The sequence below is a fragment of the Nansenia antarctica genome (genome assembly GCF_963989245.1).
Source record: "Nansenia antarctica genome assembly, chromosome: 2".
Taxonomy (NCBI): domain Eukaryota; kingdom Metazoa; phylum Chordata; class Actinopteri; order Argentiniformes; family Microstomatidae; genus Nansenia; species Nansenia antarctica.
This window is the reverse complement of record NC_137675.1, coordinates 7,876,151-7,899,674: the sequence shown is the minus strand read 5'-3', so window position 1 is coordinate 7,899,674 and position 23,524 is coordinate 7,876,151. Positions and strand designations below refer to the sequence as shown.

At 44.1% G+C, this 23,524-nt stretch overlaps 1 protein-coding gene across 1 annotated transcript in view; it reads right to left on the bottom strand.

Annotated features, from left to right (window-relative positions):
• Positions 1–396: 396 nt before the first annotated feature.
• The window catches only part of lcor (ligand dependent nuclear receptor corepressor), a gene marked incomplete at both ends in the record, with an annotated part of 70,497 nt that continues 47,369 nt past the window's right edge, over positions 397–23,524 (bottom strand). The window contains 3 exons of the mRNA XM_080522641.1: positions 397–1,447; positions 17,160–17,256; positions 19,095–19,526. Coding sequence (XP_080378767.1) covers positions 397–1,447; positions 17,160–17,256; positions 19,095–19,526 — 1,580 coding nt within the window. The remainder of the gene's footprint in view (positions 1,448–17,159; positions 17,257–19,094; positions 19,527–23,524) is intronic.

Below are 23,524 nucleotides of genomic sequence, written 5' to 3'. Positions count from 1 at the left end.
GCTTGCATTTAAAAGCAATGATGGGTCAATGTATCAAGTTCAGAAAAAATGGGGCGAGGGTTTGGGGGGTAATTAGCATGCTTTAGAAAATGTTGTTAATTGTCAAGTAACTCATGGCTTTTGACGCATTTGTTTCGCCGCTTGATATAAAAGCTAAACAAACGCTTGTACAGTGTCAAAGTGACCGCCGCATGAACCAGCTGATTAGTTTAGCTTCAAATTTTCTCTCCAGTTGGTTTTTAGAATCCTCCTCATATCCCTGCGTTTGTGCTCACCCAGATACTGCAAAGTAAATTGGCACAAATAAAGCCCCGTCCATTTTCCAATTACTAAGTCATTTTTTTTCCCAGGGTTTCTTAGTTTTAGTTGTTTCTCAACTTGGTTTTTCGAAATGTTTTACTCGTCTTTGAGGTCTCCGCCCTCCGGCGGCCCGTCCTCTTGCGGAGTGGAGGTTGGCGTCGTTTCCAATTCTGCGATGGAATCTTGGCCTTCCATCCTCATCATCAGTTTGAGCTTTTTCTTTGGAGGGTTCTTCAGGGTACCGAGGCGCTCCTTCACCTTGTACTCCAGAGTGCTGTGGGGAATCCCGTAGATGTTCTGGGCCTTGGAGACGCTCATCTTTCCGCCCATCACCATGCCGATGGCCTCCTCCAGGATGTCGCTGTTGTACTGGCGGTAACGGCCCCTCTTCTTCCTGGGCTGCTTAGAGCCAGGGTCTCCCTCGGGATCGGAGGTCGGGTACGGTGGCCCAGAGGTGGACTGGTCCATGTCGGAGCTCCAGTAGTCAGCTGCCCCGTCCAGCAAGCCCCCCAGGCTGCCCCCTCGCCGGTTCTGCTTGGGCAGGATGGCCCTGAGCTTCCGGCTCAGAGCGTTTTCTCCCAGGCCACCCCCCAACACCATGGCTCCGTACCCGTACAGGTCTGAGGCGTGGGAGTCCCAGGACAGGTCCATGCCCCGTACCTGAGGGATCTTCAAGTCCACCGGCGGGGAGTGGCCCTGCTCTCTCCTGGCCTCGTGGTGGAGCTTGGAGGCGTGGTGGTGGAAGCCTCCAGGGCTCTTGGACGAGAAGGCCCCGTGGTGGTTGTCCAGGAACAGAGGCAGGTCTTTGAGGTCGCTGAGGACACTGCTGGCCTGCTTGAGCTTCAGCAGGCTGTCCAGGTGGGCCTTCCCACCCCAAGGAGAGCCATCCCGGGCCAGGAGGGGTTGGGACTGCCCGTGGTTGAACAGGCCTGCCGACTCCAGACTAGCCAACGAGAGAGCAGGGGGCTGGCCCAGGAGGCGGTGCTTCTGGGTCAAGAGCTCCTCCTTGATGAGCAGAGAACGGGCCAATGGGGGCTTGAGGGGGGCAGTGCTGACATAGTCCCGAAACCCGTCCTGCAAGCTTCTTGGCAGCAAACCGTCCTCATCTTCCACGTCCCGGAGGGCATGGCCAACTCTCAGTGAGTGCCTGTGGGGTCAGAGAAGGAGAGTGGTGTTACTAGACGCTGTATAACATAACATCTCAATACATTCAAGACCAGCCTCACGACGCATCTGTTCAGACTGGCCTTCGTACAGCATGGCATGGATCCTGACCAACACTATCCCCCATCCCTTTTTTGTTTCTTTTTGTTGTTTATTGTCTTGCTTCTCTTCTTTTTTTCCTACAGTGTCCTTGAATTTGAGAAAGGCACTTTTAAATAAAAGCTGTATTATAATTAATAATAATAATAATAATAATAATAATAATAATGACTGACATGAAAATTAATTGACCCCATGACCCACACCCTGCTTAACCAACTAAGCAGGGTGTGGGTCATGGGGTCAATTAATCTTCATGTCAGTCATAATGAACATTAGACTCGAAGCGTGAGTAAAGTATGAGCGTAGTAAATTAGAGTTCTCAGCTATTATTTGATGGTATTTGTGTACATATTGGTTTCACCATTGAGAAATGACAACACTTATTAGTCCCTTTATTTCAGGATACACAAAAGTAATGGGACAGATTCATCGATTGTCCAAATGAAGCACTCGAGTTTAGTATTTGGACAATCCTTTGCATTCAATAACTGCCTGAAGTCTGGACTGCAGCCATCTTCCGTTGTTGTTTGTTTTTTCCCCCAAAATCTTATTATCAGGAAATTAAATGTCTGTTCAATTGGATTTAAATCTGAAGACTGACATGGCCAGTCAAGACCTTTCCACTTTGTGGCCCTGAAAAACTCCCTAGTTGCTACGGTACTGTATGATGAAGTGCCATCCAATGAATTTGGAGGCATTTGTTGCACTTGAGCAGACAAGATGTTTCTGTACACTTCAGAATACATTCTGCTTCTGCTGTCAGCAGTAACATCATCGATTAAGACAAGTTAGCCAGTTCCAGTGGCCCAGTATACATGCCCTAACATTAACCCCCCCCTCTCCACTAGGGCTGACCGATAAATTGTATTTTCACTGTCATCGTGATATGAACATACATGATCATCACCTCGCAAAAGATTAAACACCTGAAACACAATGAATAAGAACAATCATTTTGGGTGCATTCGAAAATTAAAAATTCAGCTCTGATTTCAGAGTGCTCTGGTTTCAACGTCATAGAGTGCTCTGAAATCAGTTAATTTACGAACGGTCAGTCTTTACAAACTAACTGTAAACATGGCGGACACCAACGACAACATTACCATTATTTCGCTGATGGCAAACTATTTTGCAGCAGTTGTTGACAATATTAATGACAGTGAAGATGACAATGTAAGTATACATATACAATATGTGTTGTCTGTTGTTATAATCTGTTGTCTAGTGGTTATAAGTAGAGATTTACAAACATCTAAGAGCAGCAGATCTAAAACCTTGCCATTATACAACATCCCATCCCCACTCAAGAGTTTTGCGAGTTTGACTCCTTATGAAAAAATATCCAAACTCCAGAGAAATAACAGAGGCCATAACTCATTATTTGGGATATGATGCCTATAAACACAGTGACCAAAGATGGTTTTGTGAGTTTGATAACCAAATTGGACCGACGATACCAGATTCCATCACATCATTACATGTAATGGCATAACAGTTTTTTTTTTTTTCAATTGGTTTTCTCCCAGATATTTTGGAGATGTTTTTGTTGAGTTTAGAATAAATTATATTAAAGGGAGACAGGGGAAATTAAACTTAAAATGATTATGTCTTATTTAAATGAATGTTCTGTTTAATTGGCTGGGTATTCATATGCAATGTGTTCAATAAAAGCATGTTCTAAATCATTTATTTCATTTCTTTATTCAGTGGGCATAGGCTATTCAATTTTTGGGGTCTATGTTAGCAGTGTATTAAAGCAGAAAGACATAGAAAGTCATAGCTCATCACAATATTGAACGAATATTGTTATCTCACACCACACATTTTCCTTATATCGTGCAGGCCAATGCTCCACCATGCATCACAGATGAGGTGGTATTCTGAAAATCTTGGACAGATCCTTTTTTCTCCAAACTAATATTAATATTATCTGTCCACAAGACCCTTTTCCAGACCTCTCCAGGCTTTTTAGGTACTTTTTTAGGGACCATGCTTTTTGACCACCTGGCCGTGGAGCCTCTGTAGTTGGGCTGGTGACGTATTGGTAGTCTCTGCTACACCCAGGCCTGCCTCCTGAAGACTGTTCCTCTCTGCTACACCCAGGCCTGCCTCCTGAAGGCTGTTCCTCTCTGCTACACCCAGGCCTGCCTCCTGAAGACTGTTCCTCTCTGCTACACCCAGGCCTGCCTCCTGAAGACTGTTCCTCTCTGCTACACCCAGGCCTACCTCCTGAAGACTGTTCCTCTCTGCTACACCCAGGCCTGCCTCCTGAAGACTGTTCCTCTCTGCTACACCCAGGCCTGCCTCCTGAAGACTGTTCCTCTCTGCTACACCCAGGCCTGCCTCCTGAAGACTGTTCCTCTCTGCTACACCCAGGCCTGCCTCCTGAAGACTGTTCCTCTCTGCTACACCCAGGCCTGCCTCCTGAAGACTGTTCCTCTCTGCTACACCCAGGCCTGCCTCCTGAAGACTGTTCCTCTCTGCTACACCCAGTCCTGCCTCCTGAAGACTGTTCCTCTCTGCTACACCCAGTCCTGCCTCCTGAAGACTGTTCCTCTCTGCTACACCCAGGCCTGCCTCCTGAAGACTGTTCCTCTCTGCTACACCCAGGCCTGCCTCCTGAAGACTGTTCCTCTCTGCTACACCCAGGCCAATATAATATGTACACAAATACCATCAAATAAAAGCTGAGAATCTCTACTTTAATTGTTTTATAGCAAAAAAAAAAGGGTAGAGCCAAAAGAAGAAGAAAAATGCAGGGCACTGTATGTTGGATATTAGAAAACATTTGTGGTGTGCTTGATTTAGTTTTGCGTTGACTATTTTGGGACTTCAATTTTACTAGGCAAACTAAATCAAGTGCAGCTTAAGTATTTAACATGTGAGCCAAGTCTAATGAATAAACATTGAAACACCATCATGTGAATAACAAACAATTTTAAGCAAAACTATTTCCTGAATTGTGAGAATAATTAAATTATGTAATTGTTGCTGGGTATTTATCTTTATGATAATGTTTATTTTAGACTTCTGCAAAAAGTAATTACCAAGACATCTTGACAGTAGTGAAATTAAAGACTTCTTAGTCTGTCTGGTTGATAAAGTAGTTAGGGCAGTTCATACCATGGGCTGAAGAATTAAGTTCTGGTATTCAATTAAAAGTAATTAAATTCTCAGTCCTGCTGCCTGAATAATACTCATTATGTTATCCTTTTAGTTTAATTTCTTCTCCACAATTAAGGTGCTCACACTAAAACAACTTACACTAAGGTGAAATCATCAAGCATGTAATACTTATCTAGTAACACAGAACATGGGGAATTATAACTTGCTTCTAAATTTTCAGACATGCTATTTATATAATTGAAATCAATGAACTTTCCCTCCAGTAAGAAAACAAACGTGTTTGAATTGAATGGTGATGCTATAGAGATGTACAGTAGGACTGTGTTCTGTGTAAACAGAAGGAGCGTATGCGGGCAGTGTAAGCCACCATGCATAACAGCAGTGTCTGCTAAACTAATAAATAATGCAGCAACAATGAGAGGGGGGAAAACATAGAGGACACAGCATGAATCACAATTATCACAATCCAGATCCTCTATTGGGAACATGCATCTGTGTAGGCAGCACGTAAATAGGTATTCATGCTGGAAATGGTAATAGTGCAACAGAAAAAATTATGCTCTGATAAAACACATGCCTGCAGAAGACACATAAGGCATGTTGTTTAGAATCCTGCTGGTCTGCATTTAAAGCAGTTCAAATATCTCTGAGGTGATATTTCGGTTACAATTTATTTCACCGTCTGCTTACATTATATTGACTTGAAATAGATTTGCATCATAATCACATGATGTAATGGTTCATGTTACTTTGGTCCTGGTTTATTTTCCAGTCCCATTTCTGATCGTATTTATTCACTACATACTTACGCAGTAAGTTAAGACTTTACAGTCAGGACACATTAATAAATGCCATGTTAAACATGACATAATGTATTCACAATGTCTTTCACATGCTTAATGAATGTTAAATATTAAATGAGGATGTTTGCCGTATTGGGTCACTACAATCAAATACCAGCACGTATCACATCAACAATTCATGGCGAACTGAGGGAAATAGACATTAAAATCACAAAGATTTTTCTTAAAAACAAAACAATTCAAATAGCCCATGGGGGGTCCCCAGCTTGGGGTCTCTCACAGTGGCTCATCTTAAACAGTATGGGGTTAACTAGGGGAGTTAAACAGTATGGGGTTAACCAGGGGAGTTAAACAGTATGGGGTTAACCAGGGGAGTTAACCAGTATGGGGTTAACTAGGGGAGTTAAACAGTATGGGGTTAACTAGGGGAGTTAAACAGTATGGGATTAACCAGGGGAGTTAAACAGTATGGGGTTAACCAGGGGAGTTAACCAGTATGGGGTTAACTAGGGCAGTTAAACAGTATAGGGTTAACTAGGGGAGTTAAACAGTATGGGCTAACTAGGGGAGTTAAACAGTATGGGGTTAACTAGGGGAGTTAAACAGTATAGGGTTAACTAGGGCAGTTAAACAGTATAGGGTTAACTAGGGGAGTTAAACAGTATGGGATTAACCAGGGGAGTTAAACAGTATGGGGTTAACCAGGGGAGTTAACCAGTATGGGGTTAACTAGGGCAGTTAAACAGTATAGGGTTAACTAGGGGAGTTAAACAGTATGGGCTAACTAGGGGAGTTAAACAGTATGGGGTTAACTAGGGGAGTTAAACAGTATAGGGTTAACTAGGGCAGTTAAACAGTATAGGGTTAACTAGGGGAGTTAAACAGTATGGGGTTAACTAGGGGAGTTAAACAGTATGGGGTTAACTAGGGGAGTTAAACAGTATAGGGTTAACTAGGGGAGTTAAACAGTATGGGGTTAACTAGGGGAGTTAAACAGTATAGGGTTAACTAGGGGAGTTAAAACGTATGGGGTTAACTAGGGGAGTTAAACAGTATGGGGTTAACTAGGGCAGTTAAACAGTATGGGATTAACTAGGGCAGTTAAACAGTATAGGGTTAACTAGGAGAGTTAAACAGTATGGGGTTAACTAGGGGAGTTAAACGGTATAGGGTTAACTAGGAGAGTTAAACAGTATGGGGTTAACTAGGGGAGTTAAACAGTATGGGGTTAACTAGGGGAGTTAAACAGTATGGGGTTAACTAGGGGAGTTAAACAGTATAGGGTTAACTAGGGGAGTTAAACAGTATGGGGTTAACTAGGGGAGTTAAACAGTATGGGGTTAACTAGGGCAGTTAAACAGTATGGGGTTAACTAGGGCAGTTAAACAGTATAGGGTTAACTAGGGGAGTTAAACAGTATGGGGTTAACTAGGGGACTTAAACGGTATAGGGTTAACTATGGGAGTTAAACAGTATAGGGTTAACTAGGGCAGTTAAACAGTATAGGGTTAACTAGGGGAGTTAAACAGTATAGGGTTAACTAGGGGAGTTAAACAGTATGGGGTTAACTAGGGCAGTTAAACAGTATGGGGTTAACTAGGGGAGTTAAACAGTATATGGTGAACTAGGGCAGTTAACAGTATAGGGTGAACTAGGGGAGTTAAACAGTATGGGGTTAACTAGGGGAGTTAAACAGTATAGGGTTAACTAGGGGAGTTAAACAGTATATGGTGAACTAGGGCAGTTAACAGTATAGGGTTAACTAGGGGAGTTAAACAGTATAGGGTGAACTAGGGGAGTTAAACAGTATGGGGTTAACTAGGGGAGTTAAACAGTATAGGGTTAACTAGGGGAGTTAAACAGTATAGGGTTAACTAGGGGAGTTAAACAGTATAGGGTTAACTAGGGCAGTTAAACAGTATGGGGTTAACTAGGGGAGTTAAACAGTATAGGGTTAACTAGGGCAGTTAAACAGTATGGGGTTAACTAGGGGAGTTAAACAGTATGGGGTTAACTAGGGGAGTTAAACAGTATATGGTGAACTAGGGAAGTTAAACAGTATAGGGTTAACTAGGGGAGTTAAACAGTATGGGGTTAACTAGGGGAGTTAAACAGTATGGGGTTAACTAGGGGAGTTAAACAGTATAGGGTTAACTAGGGGAGTCAAACAGTATAGGGTTAACTAGGGCAGTTAAACAGTATGGGGTTAACTAGGGCAGTTAAACAGTATGGGGTTAACTAGGGCAGTTAAACAGTATAGGGTTAACCAGGGGAGTTAAACAGTATGGGGTTAACTAGGGGAGTTAAACAGTATGGGGTTAACTAGGGGAGTTAAACAGTATGGGGTTAACTAGGGGAGTTAAACAGTATGGGGTTAACTAGGGGAGTTAACCAGTATGGGGTTAACCAGGGGAGTTAACCAGTATGGGGTTAACTATGGTAGTTAAATAGTATGGTGTTAACCAGGGGAGTTTAGATGTAAACAGCCATACTCCTGCATTCCGTTGATGAATGATATGAGCCTGTACAATAAAATTCCACAGGGTCCTTAAAGATGAAACTTGCTCTACATTCCATGCAAACGTATTACAACACGCTCAATAAATATCCTACCAGGGTCAAAGAACAAGATCTTTAAGGATCCCTGAACAAGATCTGAATCAAGATTTTTTTTTTTATCAGGAAAGCTGCGGGTCAACCAAGAGGATGTGTGTTTACCATGTCTGTGGTTGGGTTTGGGAGAGGTGGTACATGGGGCTAGTGGGAGTGAATTTAGACACCACATCCCCCCTCTGGTTAATATTACATGACTTGATCGTTAACAAAATCCCACTGCAGCACTGAGGTGTGTGTTACTACAGCTCCTCCCTGGCCTCCTCCGTACGTTACACAGTAACAGGGCCAACAACACATACCGCCTTTTTATAACCCATCACTGACCTTCTGGATGATAAATATTCCTGGGGTCTGCCAACTGTATTTACCACAGCAATTTATTCCCACTTAACGCGGAACTAATTTTGACTGTGACTGGTTGCAAATAATATGACTACAAGGCATGCTCTGGTATCAATAAATGATAGCGCTGCATTGTTGGCGATGAGTCGATAAAGGGAATGCCAAGAGACAAAGAGAATCCGTCGGTCCAGGGCTTCTCTAAGTCTCAAAGGCGGCCTGGCATTGAACTCACTGAGCCTGATCAATTATAAATGCACGTGCATAATACTTACAGACCAGGGGAGGCTGGTGGAGGCCGGGATGGAATGGAATGGATGAGGAATGGCATGGAACGTGTTTGATTCCGTTCCATGCACTACAATGAGCCCGTCCTCCGATCTCTGCCTCCCCCAGCCTCCCCTGGGACATACAGTGCCTTCGGGAAGTATTCAGATCCGTTCACATTTCCCCCCACATTTTGTTGTGTTATAGACTCAATTAAAAATGGATAACATGTTTTTATTTGTTTATTTCTGTGTTTCGATTGAAATACCTCACAGGGTTTTTCCTGCATTGAAAAGGCTTAGGCACCCCCCCCTCCCCCCAAGGTTCTTTTGGCCCAGCCTAAGCCTTCTAGGAGAAATCGTGCAAGATTTGGCAAACGGTTAAAAATTGTCCATGCATTTATTGCTGCAATTCGGTCATCCCAGCAGAAGGTGCTTCTAGACCATCATTACGTTGTATACGCAATACCCGTGGAAGACGGAGAGGAAGACAGCGTAGTTATTCACAAATTGAATATTAATTTGTCTAATTCAATTGTGCCCTTGGGTAATGTTCATTTTATTTTCCAGCTTACTGGCCCTGAACCATAGTTGGGAGTGCACTGGTTACTTTAGACTCATTTAGCCAGGCTCGTAGCTGGTAACTAGCCTTAGCAGTCTGGACCGCTCTGCTGATGAAAGACGCTAGCGCAACTTTGTGGTGATGTTCACAAACAGGAGCTTTATTTCTTCTGCAGCAACGAACACAATTCACAGCCTTATAACACTGTTATACTGTAATCCTGATCTCATCTGGACACATTTACACTGACTGTCGTCACTCAATATCTGTGGCATGAAACATGTAGCCTACTCTCCACTCACACACACGGCTGGGCCGGTAACAGTAAGGTCAAAAATATATAGATTCGGGGCGCTTAGGTGGCGTAGCGGGTTAAGCGTTGACCATGTAACCGCAGGGTCCCCGGTTTGATTCCGGCCGGGGACATATCCTGCATTTCATCCCTCCTCTCTCTCTCTCACCAAGTCTAAAATCTCTACTATATCTGTCAAAAATATGAGTGGGACTGCCCCACTCAGAAAAAATTACTTTAAAAAATAATAATATATAGATTCATATAAATAATATATAGATTCATGCTATTTGGGGTTTTTCCCCCTCACAGTAATTGTGAGCAGAAAAACAAATCTCACCCCACCAACAAATAAAGCAACTGGATTATTTTTTTACTGTGTACTGAGTTACTGTCAAACACCTTTGCCATCACGACAGGGGTGCGGCAGGGTTGTCTCCTTTCCCCTCTGATTTTCCTCATTGCCATAGACTGGATCATGAGAAGAACAACTGAAAACCATAGGACAGGAATCCAGTGGACCCTGTTCACCCAGCTCGAGGACCTAGATTTCGCAGACGACCTCGCACTACTCTCCGAAAACCACACACACTTGCAACAGAAGACAGATAGGCTACAGACTAACAGTGACCAGCTTGGACTCAAGATCAACATCGGGAAAACTAAGACCATGAAGCTAAACCAGAAAACACATGACCCAATCACACTCAGGGGAGAGGCTATAGAGGACGTGGAGCACTTCACATACCTAGGGAGCAACATCAGCAGGGATGGAGGAGCAGACAGGGACATAGTAGCACGCATCAGCAAAGCACAAGTAGCCTTCAATATACTCAGGCCCATCTGGCTGTCCAAGCAACTCTCCAACAACACAAAGCTACGGATCTTCAATACCAATGTGAAGACTGTCCTGCTCTACGGCTCTGAAACGTGGAGGACCACCGAGGGCCTCACAAGCAAGATCCAGGTGTTTGTCAACAAATGCCTGCGGTACATCCTCAAGCTGTGGTGGCCCATCAGAATCACAAATGAAGAGCTGTGGAGAATAACAAACCAGGACAGCATAGCTACCACCATCAAAAGGAGAAAGTGGAGCTGGATAGGGCACACCCTTAGGAAGGACTCCAACAACATCACTAGACAGGCCTTGGACTACAACCCGCAGGGGAAGAGGAAAGTTGGAAGGCCGAAAAACACCTGGAGACGTTCCACACTCCAAGACCTGAAGAACATCGGGGTGAGCTGGCAAGAAACAAAGGCCCAGGCCCAAAAGAGAGTGAGATGGAGAGCTCTGGTGGACGCCCTATGCCCCTCAACGGGGTGAAGAGGACTAACTAACTAACTACTGAGTTACTGTGAGGGGAAAAATAATGATGTCCCACATCCATGTCTCCTAAGGGTCTCTGTACATTTGTACTCCCAGTTGTTCCCCCCAATAAATGTGATTTACCCATTTAAATAGCCTGGCTATTTCACTAACATGAAAAAAAGGCACCAGGTTTGCCGGCACATAAAAATGTTTTCGTGCACGTGTCACATACACTTCTACTATCTGACCTTGTGTACATAAGTATTCAGACCCTTTGCTATGACACTTAAAATGAGCTAAAATGCAAAAATGTCATCAACAAATCACTCAATAAGTTGAATTAAGTCCATCTTAATGCAAGGAGAATAGTTCATGTAATTTTGGAATTAATATCTTTGTTTTTATAGGGTCTCTGATTTGCATAGGAATAAATGACACACTGTGTGGATCAGGTTGTCATTACAAACTGAGCAAATGGAGAGGAACAAAACTGCTCAGGAATGTGACCCTGAGGCCTGGGGAGACTTACACAAATCTATAAAGTTTAATGATGGAGAGAAAAAAAGCACAGTCGTTGGGACAACATCATCTCAGTCACAAAATTGGTTTATAACCAAGTGGCCAAAAAGAATCCCTTGATGGAAAATAACCTCTCTCATTTCCATAATTGTGTTTGCAACAATGAATTAAAAGTGACACAGCAACGAAAGTGGCTGGAAATGTGTTTATTTCAACCTCCCAAAATTCTCCCATATCACCCCTCTCCTTCGCACCCTTCACTTGCGCCTGGTAGCAGCTCGCATCAGATTAAAGACCCTGGTGCTTGCCTACCGGGCGGAAAAGGGAACTGCCCCTTCCTACATGCAAGCAATGGTCAGACCCCATACACCTGCCTGTTCATTCATTCATTGTGTTCTGTTGTCTGATCAGTTCACCTCCATTCTTCCACCTCTGCTGGCCGACTGGCACCACCGCCTCTATGTGGAAGCAGCAGTCTCACTAACCCTCTATGTGGAAGCAGCAGCAGTCTCTCTAACCCTCTATGTCAGGGGTCCCCAAACTAGGGCCCGCGGGCCGAACACGGCCCACCCCCACACTTGGACCGGCCCTTTGAACAACGTCGCCCCCACACACTCTCAACAATGCCAGAAACATATTTTGAAAATTTAACTTTAAATATATGTTTTAATCATATCATATCTGTATTTGATATTAAAGGTTGGCTTTCAAATTAAAATGTCCCTTAGTTATAAATTATTTTCATTAATAACATTATTAGTTAGTTTCACCCGCCCACAGAATGCGGATCTATAGCAGGTGCACGCGAGCTAGAACGAAAATTCAGAGAGATGAAAAATGGCCAAACGGTTGGTAAAGAGAAAAGTTGATTCAGAATGCAGGGTTTTTAACCAACAGTGCACAAGTGATTATTATTGTTAAAGGCAAAGAAGTTTGTCAATAAATGTATGAATGTGATCGCGGAGGAGGTGTGTCCCGCAGTGAGTCTCCGCAAGTAGGCACCAGATGAATTGAAACAATGGGGGATTAGAGAATGTAGATGCCCAGCTGCAGGAGAAAACAAAATAATTTGTTCATGATCTGTGTCAAGCAGGGTTTTTCCTGCATATTATGAGGCGGCCGCCTCCGTCATATTTCTTGCCGCCTCCAGCTCTCAACAAAACTCTGACGGTCGTATTTTCTACGGTGGATTTCTGTCATTTCTAACTGCAATTGCGGCATTGCGCCGACGTGGTGGCGGGGGCGCTGTTTCGCAAATAAGTTAGCTTTCGTTTTTGCTAGCGAAATAGCTGATAGTATGTTGACTGTTCAAGGAGAATACATATTTGAAAGTACAGAATGCCTGAGAGCCTTATATTGCATTATATTACATTATATTTTGATCATCTGGTGCCTGAATATTGTGTTTTCCTTTACATAAATAATGACATTTCCACCATAAATTGATGCAGAAAGGTCACAAATTGGTGCATATCAATTCACCAGAATGCAAGAAATTAAGTGTTTGATGCTCGTTTAAGGACCCCCAGACAGCCCTGCTTCATGGGTCCCCCCGTGTATGATGAGGGTCCTCCCTCATGTATCAGACTGTAAAACTGATTATATTTCATTGACATATCACTATAGGTATAAATTCCATCCAAATTCAACTGTTTAGACTTTGTGTGCATCCACCAGTGCTCTCCTGCGCGCAATTGCTTTGCGCAACCGCCTCCATTTCACTCCGTTCCATATTATTTTATGTTAGAGACCGACCCAGGCCCCCCATCACAGAAAGGAAAAATGATGTGGCCCTCACAGAAAAAAGTTTGGGGACCCCTGCTCTATGTGGAGGCAGCAGCAGTCTCACTAACCCTCTATGTGGATGCAGCAGCAGTCTCACTAACCCTCTATGTGGAGGCAGCAGCAGTCTCTCTAACCCTCTATGTGGAGGCAGCAGTCTCACTAACCCTCTATGTGGATGCAGCAGCAGTCTCACTAACCCTCTATGTGGAGGCAGCAGCAGTCTCACTAACCCTCTATGTGGATGCAGCAGTCTCACTAACCCTCTATGTGGAGGCAGCAGCAGTCTCTCTAACCCTCTATGTGGAAGCAGCAGTCTCTCTAACCCTCTATGTGGATGCAGCAGCAGTCTCTCTAACCCTCTATGTGGATGCAGCAGCAGTCTCTCTAACCCTCTATGTGGAGGCAGCAGCAGTCTCACTAACCCTCTATGTGGAGGCAGCAGCAGTCTCTCTAACGGCCAAGCTCCACCATGGCCATCGAGCGTTGCGTCTAATGTGCGTTGCGTCCGAAATTGGGATCAAATGCATTGTAATCAATGAAAGGTGCTCCACCTGCTGCGTAGCGTCGCGTCAGCGTTGCGTCCGATGGCTGCGTCCAAAGTAGACTTTCAAAAAAGTTTTATTTTTGACGGTGGATGGACGCAGACGTCACAATGAGACGCCCCACGTGGGCGCTGTGGGGCGTCAATCACCGCACCTGTGGTGAACTCTTGTTGCAGGAATGGATACTCTATGTATCAGATGAATAAACGTTGGTATGATCATCATCTGACATGTCTGGAGTTTAGAATGATAAGGTTCTATCTCCGTTTAGAATGATAAGGTTCTATCTCCGTTTAGAATGAGAAGGTTCTATCTCCGTTTAGAATGATAAGGTTCTATCTCCGTTTGTATGTAACTAGATTTATGGTTAAGGATAGGGTTAGATTTAAGGTTAGGGCAAGGTTTAGGATTAGTGGTTAGTTAGTTGAAATGTTGTTGACAGTTAGTTGAACATCTACTGAACTAGCAACTATCTATTTGGGAATATGTAGATAAAATATTACCCTGATTGGAAAATGATCTGTATGATGTTGTTATTGTTGTGGACATAATTGCAGTCAAGGGTGAAATTATTCCCGTATACAAAAAATGCCAGTGGAGCTAGAGTAGAACGTTGACGTTGACGCAACGTTGACGCGACGCAGCAGGTGGAGCTTGGACAACGGGAAGTTGACGCAACGTCGATGGCTAGTTGACGCGACGCAGCAGGTGGAGCTTGGCCGTAACCCAGTCATGGCTTTTCACCGCCCAGGCACTCCGCTGGTGGAACGAGCTTTCACCTTTCACTCCCTGTCTTGCGCCGTACACTGAAGACCCGTCTCTTCAGGCTACACCTTAACTGTGCCTCCTGTGACCTCTCCACCCCCTCTACAATTTCTCTACTGTATATTAAAAATAAAATAAAATAAATAATAATAACTTCATTCTTCTTTGTTCTAGCATTATGACCGCCAACGGCTCCAGGCCCGAGAAGAGATTGCTTTTCTTGCGATGACTGATGGATAGATGATTCACTTACATGATTCACTAGACAAATGTATTTGATGTAAGTCGCTTTGGATAAAGGCGTCTGCTAAATGCATTTGGTTTTTACTACAAAGCATTAAATTTAGTGCAAATCCAGCACAGTTGCCACAACATCTCTCATGTGAAGAATAGTGGTAGCTGCATCATGTTATGGGTATGTTTGTCACTGGCAGGCACTGAAGAGTTTGTCAGGATCAAGAGACATTTTTGAAATTTCTTGGAAATTTTGGAAAAGTTGGTAGTGACATCCTAATCGACACAGTGTGTGCCAGCCTGCAAACTGGTTCTGTGGGAGCCAACACACAGGCATCGATCACGAGGGCGTCCCACATTAACATACGTGGACGTACTCAAGAAAGATGCAGGAGCGGAAAGCACCCGCGAGCTTAAAGTACCGGCGAGCTAGTGTAGTGGATTGATCTGGTTTCTTCTCTATCCCTATCTATTGATATTGAATATTGAACATAAGGAGATTGATCATCTTAGCTTGAAGCCTTTTATTAATAAAGTCACATGAGATCAGTCTAGAGTTTACAAAACCCAGAGCCTCTTCCTTCTCTGAGCACCTCCTTCTCTGAGCACCTCCTTCTCTGAGCCCCTCCTTCTCTGAGCCCCTCCTTCTCTGAGCTCCTCCTTCTCTGAGCACCTCCTTCTCTGAGCTCCTCCTTCTCTGAGCCCCTCCTCCTTCTCTGAGCCCCTCCTTCTCTGAGCTCCTCCTTCTCTGAGCCCCTCCTTCTCTGAGCCCCTCCTTCTCTGAGCACCTCCTTCTCTGAGCTCCTCCTTCTCTGAGCTCCTCCTTCTCTGAGCTCCTCCTTCTCTGAGCACCTCCTTCTCTGAGCACCTCCTTCTCTGAGCCCCTCCTTCTCTGAGCCCCTCCTTCTCTGAGCCCCTCCTTCTCTGAGCTCCTCCTTCTCTGAGCCCCTCCTTCTCTGAGCTCCTCCTTCTCTGAGCACCTCCTTCTCTGAGCTCCTCCTTCTCTGAGCCCCTCCTTCTCTGAGCCCCTCCTTCTCTGAGCTCCTCCTTCTCTGAGCCCCTCCTTCTCTGAGCACCTCCTTCTCTGAGCTCCTCCTTCTCTGAGCTCCTCCTTCTCTGAGCTCCTCCTTCTCTGAGCTCCTCCTTCTCTGAGCTCCTCCTTCTCTGAGCTCCTCCTTCTCTGAGCACCTCCTTCTCTGAGCACCTCCTTCTCTGAGCCCCTCCTTCTCTGAGCTCCTCCTTCTCTGAGCTCCTCCTTCTCTGAGCTCCTCCTTCTCTGAGCACCTCTTTCTCTGAGCCCCTCCTTCTCTGAGCCCCTCCTCCTTCTCTGAGCTCGGCCCTTATATACAAGTCGACTCCCCAGATGAGATCACTAATCTTGGCAAATGTGGTGACAGGAAACGCTAGACTTTAGTAAGTACGACACAGAGTTATTGGCACTGTCCCCCAGGCAGACTGAATTGTTAGCTACGATTTCCCAGAATGTAGAGATACAGACTTCAATTCTCAGTATATTTCATATAAAACTAGCCAGATAAATGGAGGACCGGGGAGCTAGTCAGATGTATGGAGGATCGAGGAGCTAGCCAGATGTAGGGAGGATTGGGGAGCTAGTCAGATGTATGGAGGACCAGGGAGCTAGTCAGATGTATGGAGGATCGAGGAGCTAGCCAGATGTAGGGAGGATTGGGGAGCTAGTCAGATGTATGGAGGACCAGGGAGCTAGTCAGATGTAGGGAGGATTGGGGAGCTAGTCAGATGTATGGAGGATCGAGGAGCTAGTCAGATGTAGGGAGGATTGGGGAGCTAGTCAGATGTATGGAGGACCAGGGAGCTAGTCAGATGTATGGAGGATCGAGGAGCTAGCCAGATGTATGGAGGACCAGGGAGCTAGTTAGATGTAGGGAGGATTGGGGAGCTAGCCAGATGTATGGAGGATCGGGGAGCTAGCCAGATGAATGGAGGACCGGGATGACTGGAAGCGCCGATGGAGGGCTTGTCCGAGGACGACCTAGTAGTGTGTAATTGCTTCCTGTGTAAATCAGAGACCCTATAAAAACAAAGCTATTAATTCCAAAATAACATGAACCCTTGCATTAGTAGTTGGACTCAATTCAACTTATTGAGGGATTTGTTGATGACATTTTTGCATTTTAGCTCATTTTGCCATAGCAAAGGGTCTGAATACTTATGTACATGAGGTATTTCTGTATTTCAATATTAATACATTTACAGAAATCTCAAGAAACGGTCTGGGGTACTGTGTGTGGATTGATGGCAAATTAACTTAATTTAATTCATTTTAAATTGAGTCTATAAAACAACAAAATGTGGGGAAAAAGTGAAGGGGTCTGAATACTTTCCGAAGGCACTGTACACCAGCAGACATTTTTACCATGAGGCTGTGAGAGGGTTAGGGTTAGGGTTGCACTCACCCCTTGACTGTGGGCGTGGGGGTGAGGTTGTGAGAGCGTTTGAAGGGGGTACCGCCCGGGTTGAGGTTCTTCTTGGTGGAGAGGTCCAGGACTCCGTCTGAGGATGAAAACACACAACACCACACGTCAGAAGCAGTGTTGCCAGATTGGGCTACTATTCCACTTAGTACTTATGATCACACTGGGCCATTTTTAGACTGTGATTAGGCTGGAAAACAATCCCATCTGGCAACACTGGTCAGAAGGAGTAGACTGTTTATCACGCTTAGTATATGATTTACAGCTATCTACAGTTTACTGTGGTGCATGTGTGTGAGTGTGTGTGTGTGAGATTATATATGAATCAATAAGCCTGAGAAGGAGAACTGTGTACTGTATTAGTGTACAGGATGAAAACAATGCCATCAACATCATATTAATTGTCAAAATAACCACTAACCATTATTTTACGCTTTCCATTGAATCACTGTTTATTGACAGCTGTGTGTGTGTGTGTGTGTGTGTGTGTGTGTGTGTGTCTTCCCCTCCTCCACTGGGTAATCCCCAAAGTGCATCTGACCCTACGACCCGTTCTATAGGAGCAGTGTGACCGGCCTCTTTAATCTTCGGGGCTTTTTGGTTGTTTAATCAGATGACGGAGAACAACAAGGTGATGTGATATTAAAATAAACGAGTGGGGAGGGAAATAGTCATGGAAACACATCACAGTGCTATGGTGTGTGTGTGTGTGTGTGTGTGTGTGTGTGTGTGTGTGTGTGTGTGTGTGTGTGTGTGTGTGTGTGTGTGTGTGTGTGTGTGTGTGTGTGCATTAAGGGATAATCCTCCCGAAATGTCCGAAATAGGGTAAAGGTCACGTGGGAAGAGTTTAAAAAATGGGGGAGGTTTTTAGATTCAAACATTTGTTTTGGAAAGGAAAGCTGCCTTGTTAAAGCAGATGCTTAAGATGGTAAAGTGGGTGAATGACTAAATGCTTGGCCAGAGATGGAGATCTAGGATGGATCTTCTTCTAAAAAACACTCTGGCCCTTCAAACTATTTGTAAAGAGATTAGGGTTAGGGTTAGGGTTAGCTAACCCAGCTCCTTCCACCAGCTCTAGTTGATTGTGTGTGTGTGTGTGTGTGTGTGTGTGTGTGTGTGTGTGTGTGTCCTTTTTAGGCTCTTGACTTTTTCCTGACCAAGTGATCTGACCATTAAAAAAGGCCTGCTTTTTTTCCTAGCCAAGTATGGAAAGGAAAACCTCTCGTTAGCCTCTCGTTGGGTTAGCCTCTTGTTCTAATCCACTGAGGCTACTGCATTATTTATATAGTTATAATGCAGTTATATAGGTGTTATAATGCCGTTATATAGGTGTTATAATGCGGTTATAGATGTGTTATAATGCAGTTATAGAGGTGTTTAATGCAGTCAGAGGTGTTACAGTGCAGTTATAGATGTTATAATGCAGTTATAGATGTTATAATGCAGTTATAGATGTTATAATGCAGTTATAGAGGTGTTACAATGCAGTTATAGAGGTGTTACAATGCAGTTATAGATGTGTTATAATGCAGTTATAGAGGTGTTTAATACAGTTATAGAGGTGTTACGATGAGTCAGAGGAGAAAAGGATGAATTATGGGACAGACCTAGAAGTATTATAGAAGAGTCATAGAAGTGTTATAGAAGAGTCACAGAAGAGTCATAAAAGTGTTATAGAAGGGTCATATAGGTTTAAAAAAGAAAGTAAGTTCCGACAACGACCGCTGGGTCGATCTCCACCTCAGGAGGGAGTTGCATGTGCCCCTGAGCAAGGCACTTAACGCATAACTGCTCCAGGAGCGCTGACTATAGCTGACCCTGTGTCTAGAGCCAAAAAATACCACCTTCCAACAACTGACTGACTGAAGTTGATTGCAGGGCAAATAAACCAGTTATTCTCCTGGTCATGTGACAGACCTGGTGAGGTGGTGGTGGGTGGGGGCTCGGCCCGCTTCACTGTGAGGTCCAGCGGGGAGTCCTGGTCGGCCATGAGCAGCTTGCTGAGGACGGGGTTCTGTGCGGAGGCAGCAGCACTGGTTCCGGTACCGGTACCGTTCCCAGCGGCAGACGAGGGCACGGCGACGGCGGCGGCGGTGGGGCTGAGGCCCGGGCCCGGGGTGGGGGAGGGGGGGTCGTTGGCGGGGAGGGCCAGGGGGGCGGGGGCTGGGGCCCGGGCCAGCGAGGCCGCTCTCGGCAGGCTTTGGTCCTTGATGCCGTTGGGCAGGGGGGGGTTGTCCTGAGTAGAGCTTGTTTTTGAGGTATATTCGGCAGCGAACTGGCGGATCATTCGCTGCATTATCTGGCGAGCCACTAGAGGGATGTGGGGGTCAGAGAAGCTGGGGAGGTCTGCTGGAGAGAGAGAGAGAGAGAGAGAGAGACACACACACACAGAAAAGAAACTGTTACACACCTGTTTGTGTGGAAACCAATTTAGTCATTTTCCATTTCTATATTCAAATCATTCATTTGAATATACATTGTTAAAGACACGTGTGTTTTATGAATCTGTACATTCGAATTCTTGATGCGATACACCATTTGAAAGCAATTCAAATCAGACACTAAAAGCAATCTGAACAAACACACATTAGGGGTATAACAGTTGGAAAAAAAGAAAAGTCTTCCTTCTAGCATTGTGACTGCAAATGACCCCTGGCATCGAGGATAGATTACTTTTTCTTGAGATGACTTACGGATAGATGATTCACTTTCTCAGACAAATGTACTTGTTGTAAGTCTCTTTGGATAAAGGCGTGCTAAATGCCAAAATGTAATGTAAATGTAAAATGGTTCATGGAACATGATCAGCTAAATTATAGGACTGGACTCATCAGTTTTGATCAAACGTTTGGCATCTCGTGAGCTTAGAATGATAAAGTTCTATCTCTGTTTAGGGTAGTTCAGAGGTATTGAGCGTCAAAGTTTTTACATTCCATTATGTTTTGTGAGATGGAACCTTTGTATTTTATGAATTACTAACTCAAAAATGTAAACATTTTAAAAATAACACCACACAGGCATTAATAGACACCTAATGGATCAGATTATGTAAAAAACTAAATTTTGACAAAAATGGAGATAGAACCTATAATTCTAACGGTTTTCACGATCTGTCCAAGGGCTATCTGTCCTAGGGCTATCTGCTCCGGTCAATTCCATTAAAACAAAAATTGATATTTGTTGACATTTAGGAAATTGTACCAATAAATTAAAATAAATAAGTAAAGCTACAAAATATGAGCTTATGAAACGTTTAAACATGGATAGATCTTAATGGCGCTTTTCCACTACAGGGCCGACCCGGGTCGGCCTGTTCTTTAGCCTTTCTCCACTGCCAACAGTACCCGTGCCATTTTTAGTACCTGTGCCATTTTTGGTGCCCGTGCCATTTTTAGTTCTTGTTCGGGATGGGTAGCGAAAGGTACTTTTTTGCCAGGCTGCGTGTGACGTGTAACGTGCACACCGTTGATTGGTCAATGGAAATCGTCATCCCATGTTCATAGATTTCTTCGCTAACCGCCATTTTTAAATACCACAACAGATTTCGCTCTCGGAAAATGTCACTTACTGTTTCTGTAATAACTTATTACCGTAATAAAGATTAGAACAATTATGATAACCATCGTATTATCTTAGTTTAATGTCATTTCAATGCATCATATAACTTTTATTTACAACAAGCATAACAAAAAAATCGCTATTATGGCGATGTCCTGTGCCTATGCTGTTCCTCAGTCCAGCGCGCTTCATCATCCCCCTTCTAAAACCCCTTTCCATCCCTTATGTCATTTTATCAATGAACATTGTATTACTGTTATTTCAACATTTAAGCCTCGTTCACACATAGTTCCCTGTAACTTCAATGGAATCCCAAGCTGTGCCGTCCAGCCATTTTCGCCGTTCACTCATGAGTCAAATGCCGGTAGATTCGCGTCTTCCTCCCTTTAACACATGTCGGCGTTTCCCTGGTTGCGAGATCTAAACTACTAGAACTGAAAGCGGCAGGTAACAGGAACGTAACATCCATATGCTGTATATATAAATAAATATATTTGACTACCAGCAAGACACCGGAGCACTCGTACAAACGCGGAGATTGTATGAGCCCCGCGTCAGTCAGCTTTTCCGTAGGAATACATCGCTCCGTTATATATCTAACGTTACATGTTTTAAGGCTGATCTGTGCATGATAGTGCTGCATTATGTTGATCTATTTATATCGATCTATTCTTGCCAATTCCTTATTACCAGTGGAAAGGGGGAAGGCTAAAACACTTTGAATGGAATAGATAGGACTTTGCATTCAATGGAGGAAGCATGATACTCGCGATTTCATCTCGCTTTTCCCCCCGTTGATGTATTAAACAATCTAAGCAATCTAATCAGAGCAGTTGTTACTATGTAATATTATTGATGGATGTGCCATTTTTGATGGAGAGCAGTGAGCGGATGACTGGATGTGAGCATGTATTTGACTAATGCCGATAGATTCGCGTCTTGCTCCGAAACCGGAGCTGTCGGCGCCGACAGGATTTTACAGCGTTCCTTCAAACTATCGTAATTCATGAACTACAGTATATGCCCAATCTAAAAAATTCAAACAGTTTCTGAAAGCAGAGAAGTTGCACTTTTTGAACAGTTTAACTTTTTTAGGCTTATTACGGTAGTTCACTAACAAAACAAAGCACAGTGCTCAACGTGTCAGGAGAAATAAAAATAGAATCGGGGCTTTAACACATGTCGGCATTTCCCTGGTTGCGAGATCTAAACTAGTCTACTAGAACTGAAAGCGGCAAGTAACAGGCACTTAACGTTACATGTTGTAAGGCTGATCTGTGCACGATAGTGCTGCATTTTGACATAATTCTTATCGCATTTCCCCCGCTGATCTGTATAGCGGGGGGAATCTTATGACACGTAACTCCTCCTACAGTCCCGGGTCGTTCCTGTATAGTGGAGAACCTATATGGAACTTTTCAAAAGCGTGCCGAGGCGAGCCGTGCCGAGCCGAACCGGTCTGGTCAATGGAAATTACATGATTGACTTCAACTCATTAGGTCACAGACGGGCCTATTACATCATGTAATGCTTGCATAATAAAAACAGCTAAACGTTTTTATATTCAGCTAATGAAACATGTCTTGGACGAGATCTCTCTTGAAAAAAGAAAAAGTTATTTTAATGAGACACACCTGGATAAAGAAAGGGTTGCATCAAATTAGAAGTATATGTTGTTGACTCTTTGTTGCAGTGAATTCATTCTTTTTTTCCTCAAACATATCACCAGTTGGCCAGAACAAGTTTAAAAGGCTACTCGAAAGTTCTTGTTTTTATTTCAAACATCTGAACCGAGGTAACAACCGAAGCCTGACCCCAAAACAGAGGTAGGAACACACCCGTGGCCTGAGTCAACCACTGTACCCCTTACACACATTATTACACCTTCATACGAGTCATGAATAATATTTATGTGATGTTGGCGCATGCAGTCTACAACATGAGCTTCAGCTGCCCACGAACAACCATTATCAAAAGCCCAGACCGGGACACTGAGCCCTAACAAAGACAAGTGATTTGGCAGACAAGCTTTTGGGAAAAAACATTTCCTTTTGTGCTGAGGAATTGTGCCCCGTGTCCTAAAGGGGAGTTTCCTGGCCTCTTTAAGTAAACACTATGTCCCCAAAACGTGCAGACTGAAGCATATAGACGTGACCAAAACATTTACGTAAAGGTACATCGGCAGAAAGGAAGCAACAAGCTCTTGTAAAAAAGAAAAAGAAAAGAAAGAAAAATAATAAGAAAGAAAAAGTTCTCAAGAAGACCTTCCTGGTTGTTTCTGCGTGTGTGTGTGTGTGTGTGTGTGTGTGTGTGTGTTTTTGTGCGCGTGTCCATACACTAGATGTGTGTATACCAATACATAGCGCGAGCGTGTGCGCATGCCACACAGTGTTTGTTCAGCTATATATAGCAGCCGCTCAGGGTTGGGTGTGAACCCAGATTGATTGGGCAGAACCCATTGATTGGACCAGCATCTGGTTCCAAATGAGATAATCCTTTTTTTTTGGGTTTGTTTTCTTTTAAAACAACGACACTGTTTACGGTCAACACAGAAGGAGGCCGTTCCTGTTGCTGACAAGAGAAGACTTCCACCTGGTCCTGTAGCTGAGGCCTTCATCTAAACCCCACCTACAGTTGATACATAGATTGAGTATGCTATTGACCTTTTCACAACAGCATGTTTGGATACTGGATTCTGATTGGCTAGCAACAGTGGTAAATACCCCAACTCCCTTCAGTTCAGACCGCATTTCCAGTATCAATGCGCCTCCCAATCAATCTGATTAAGA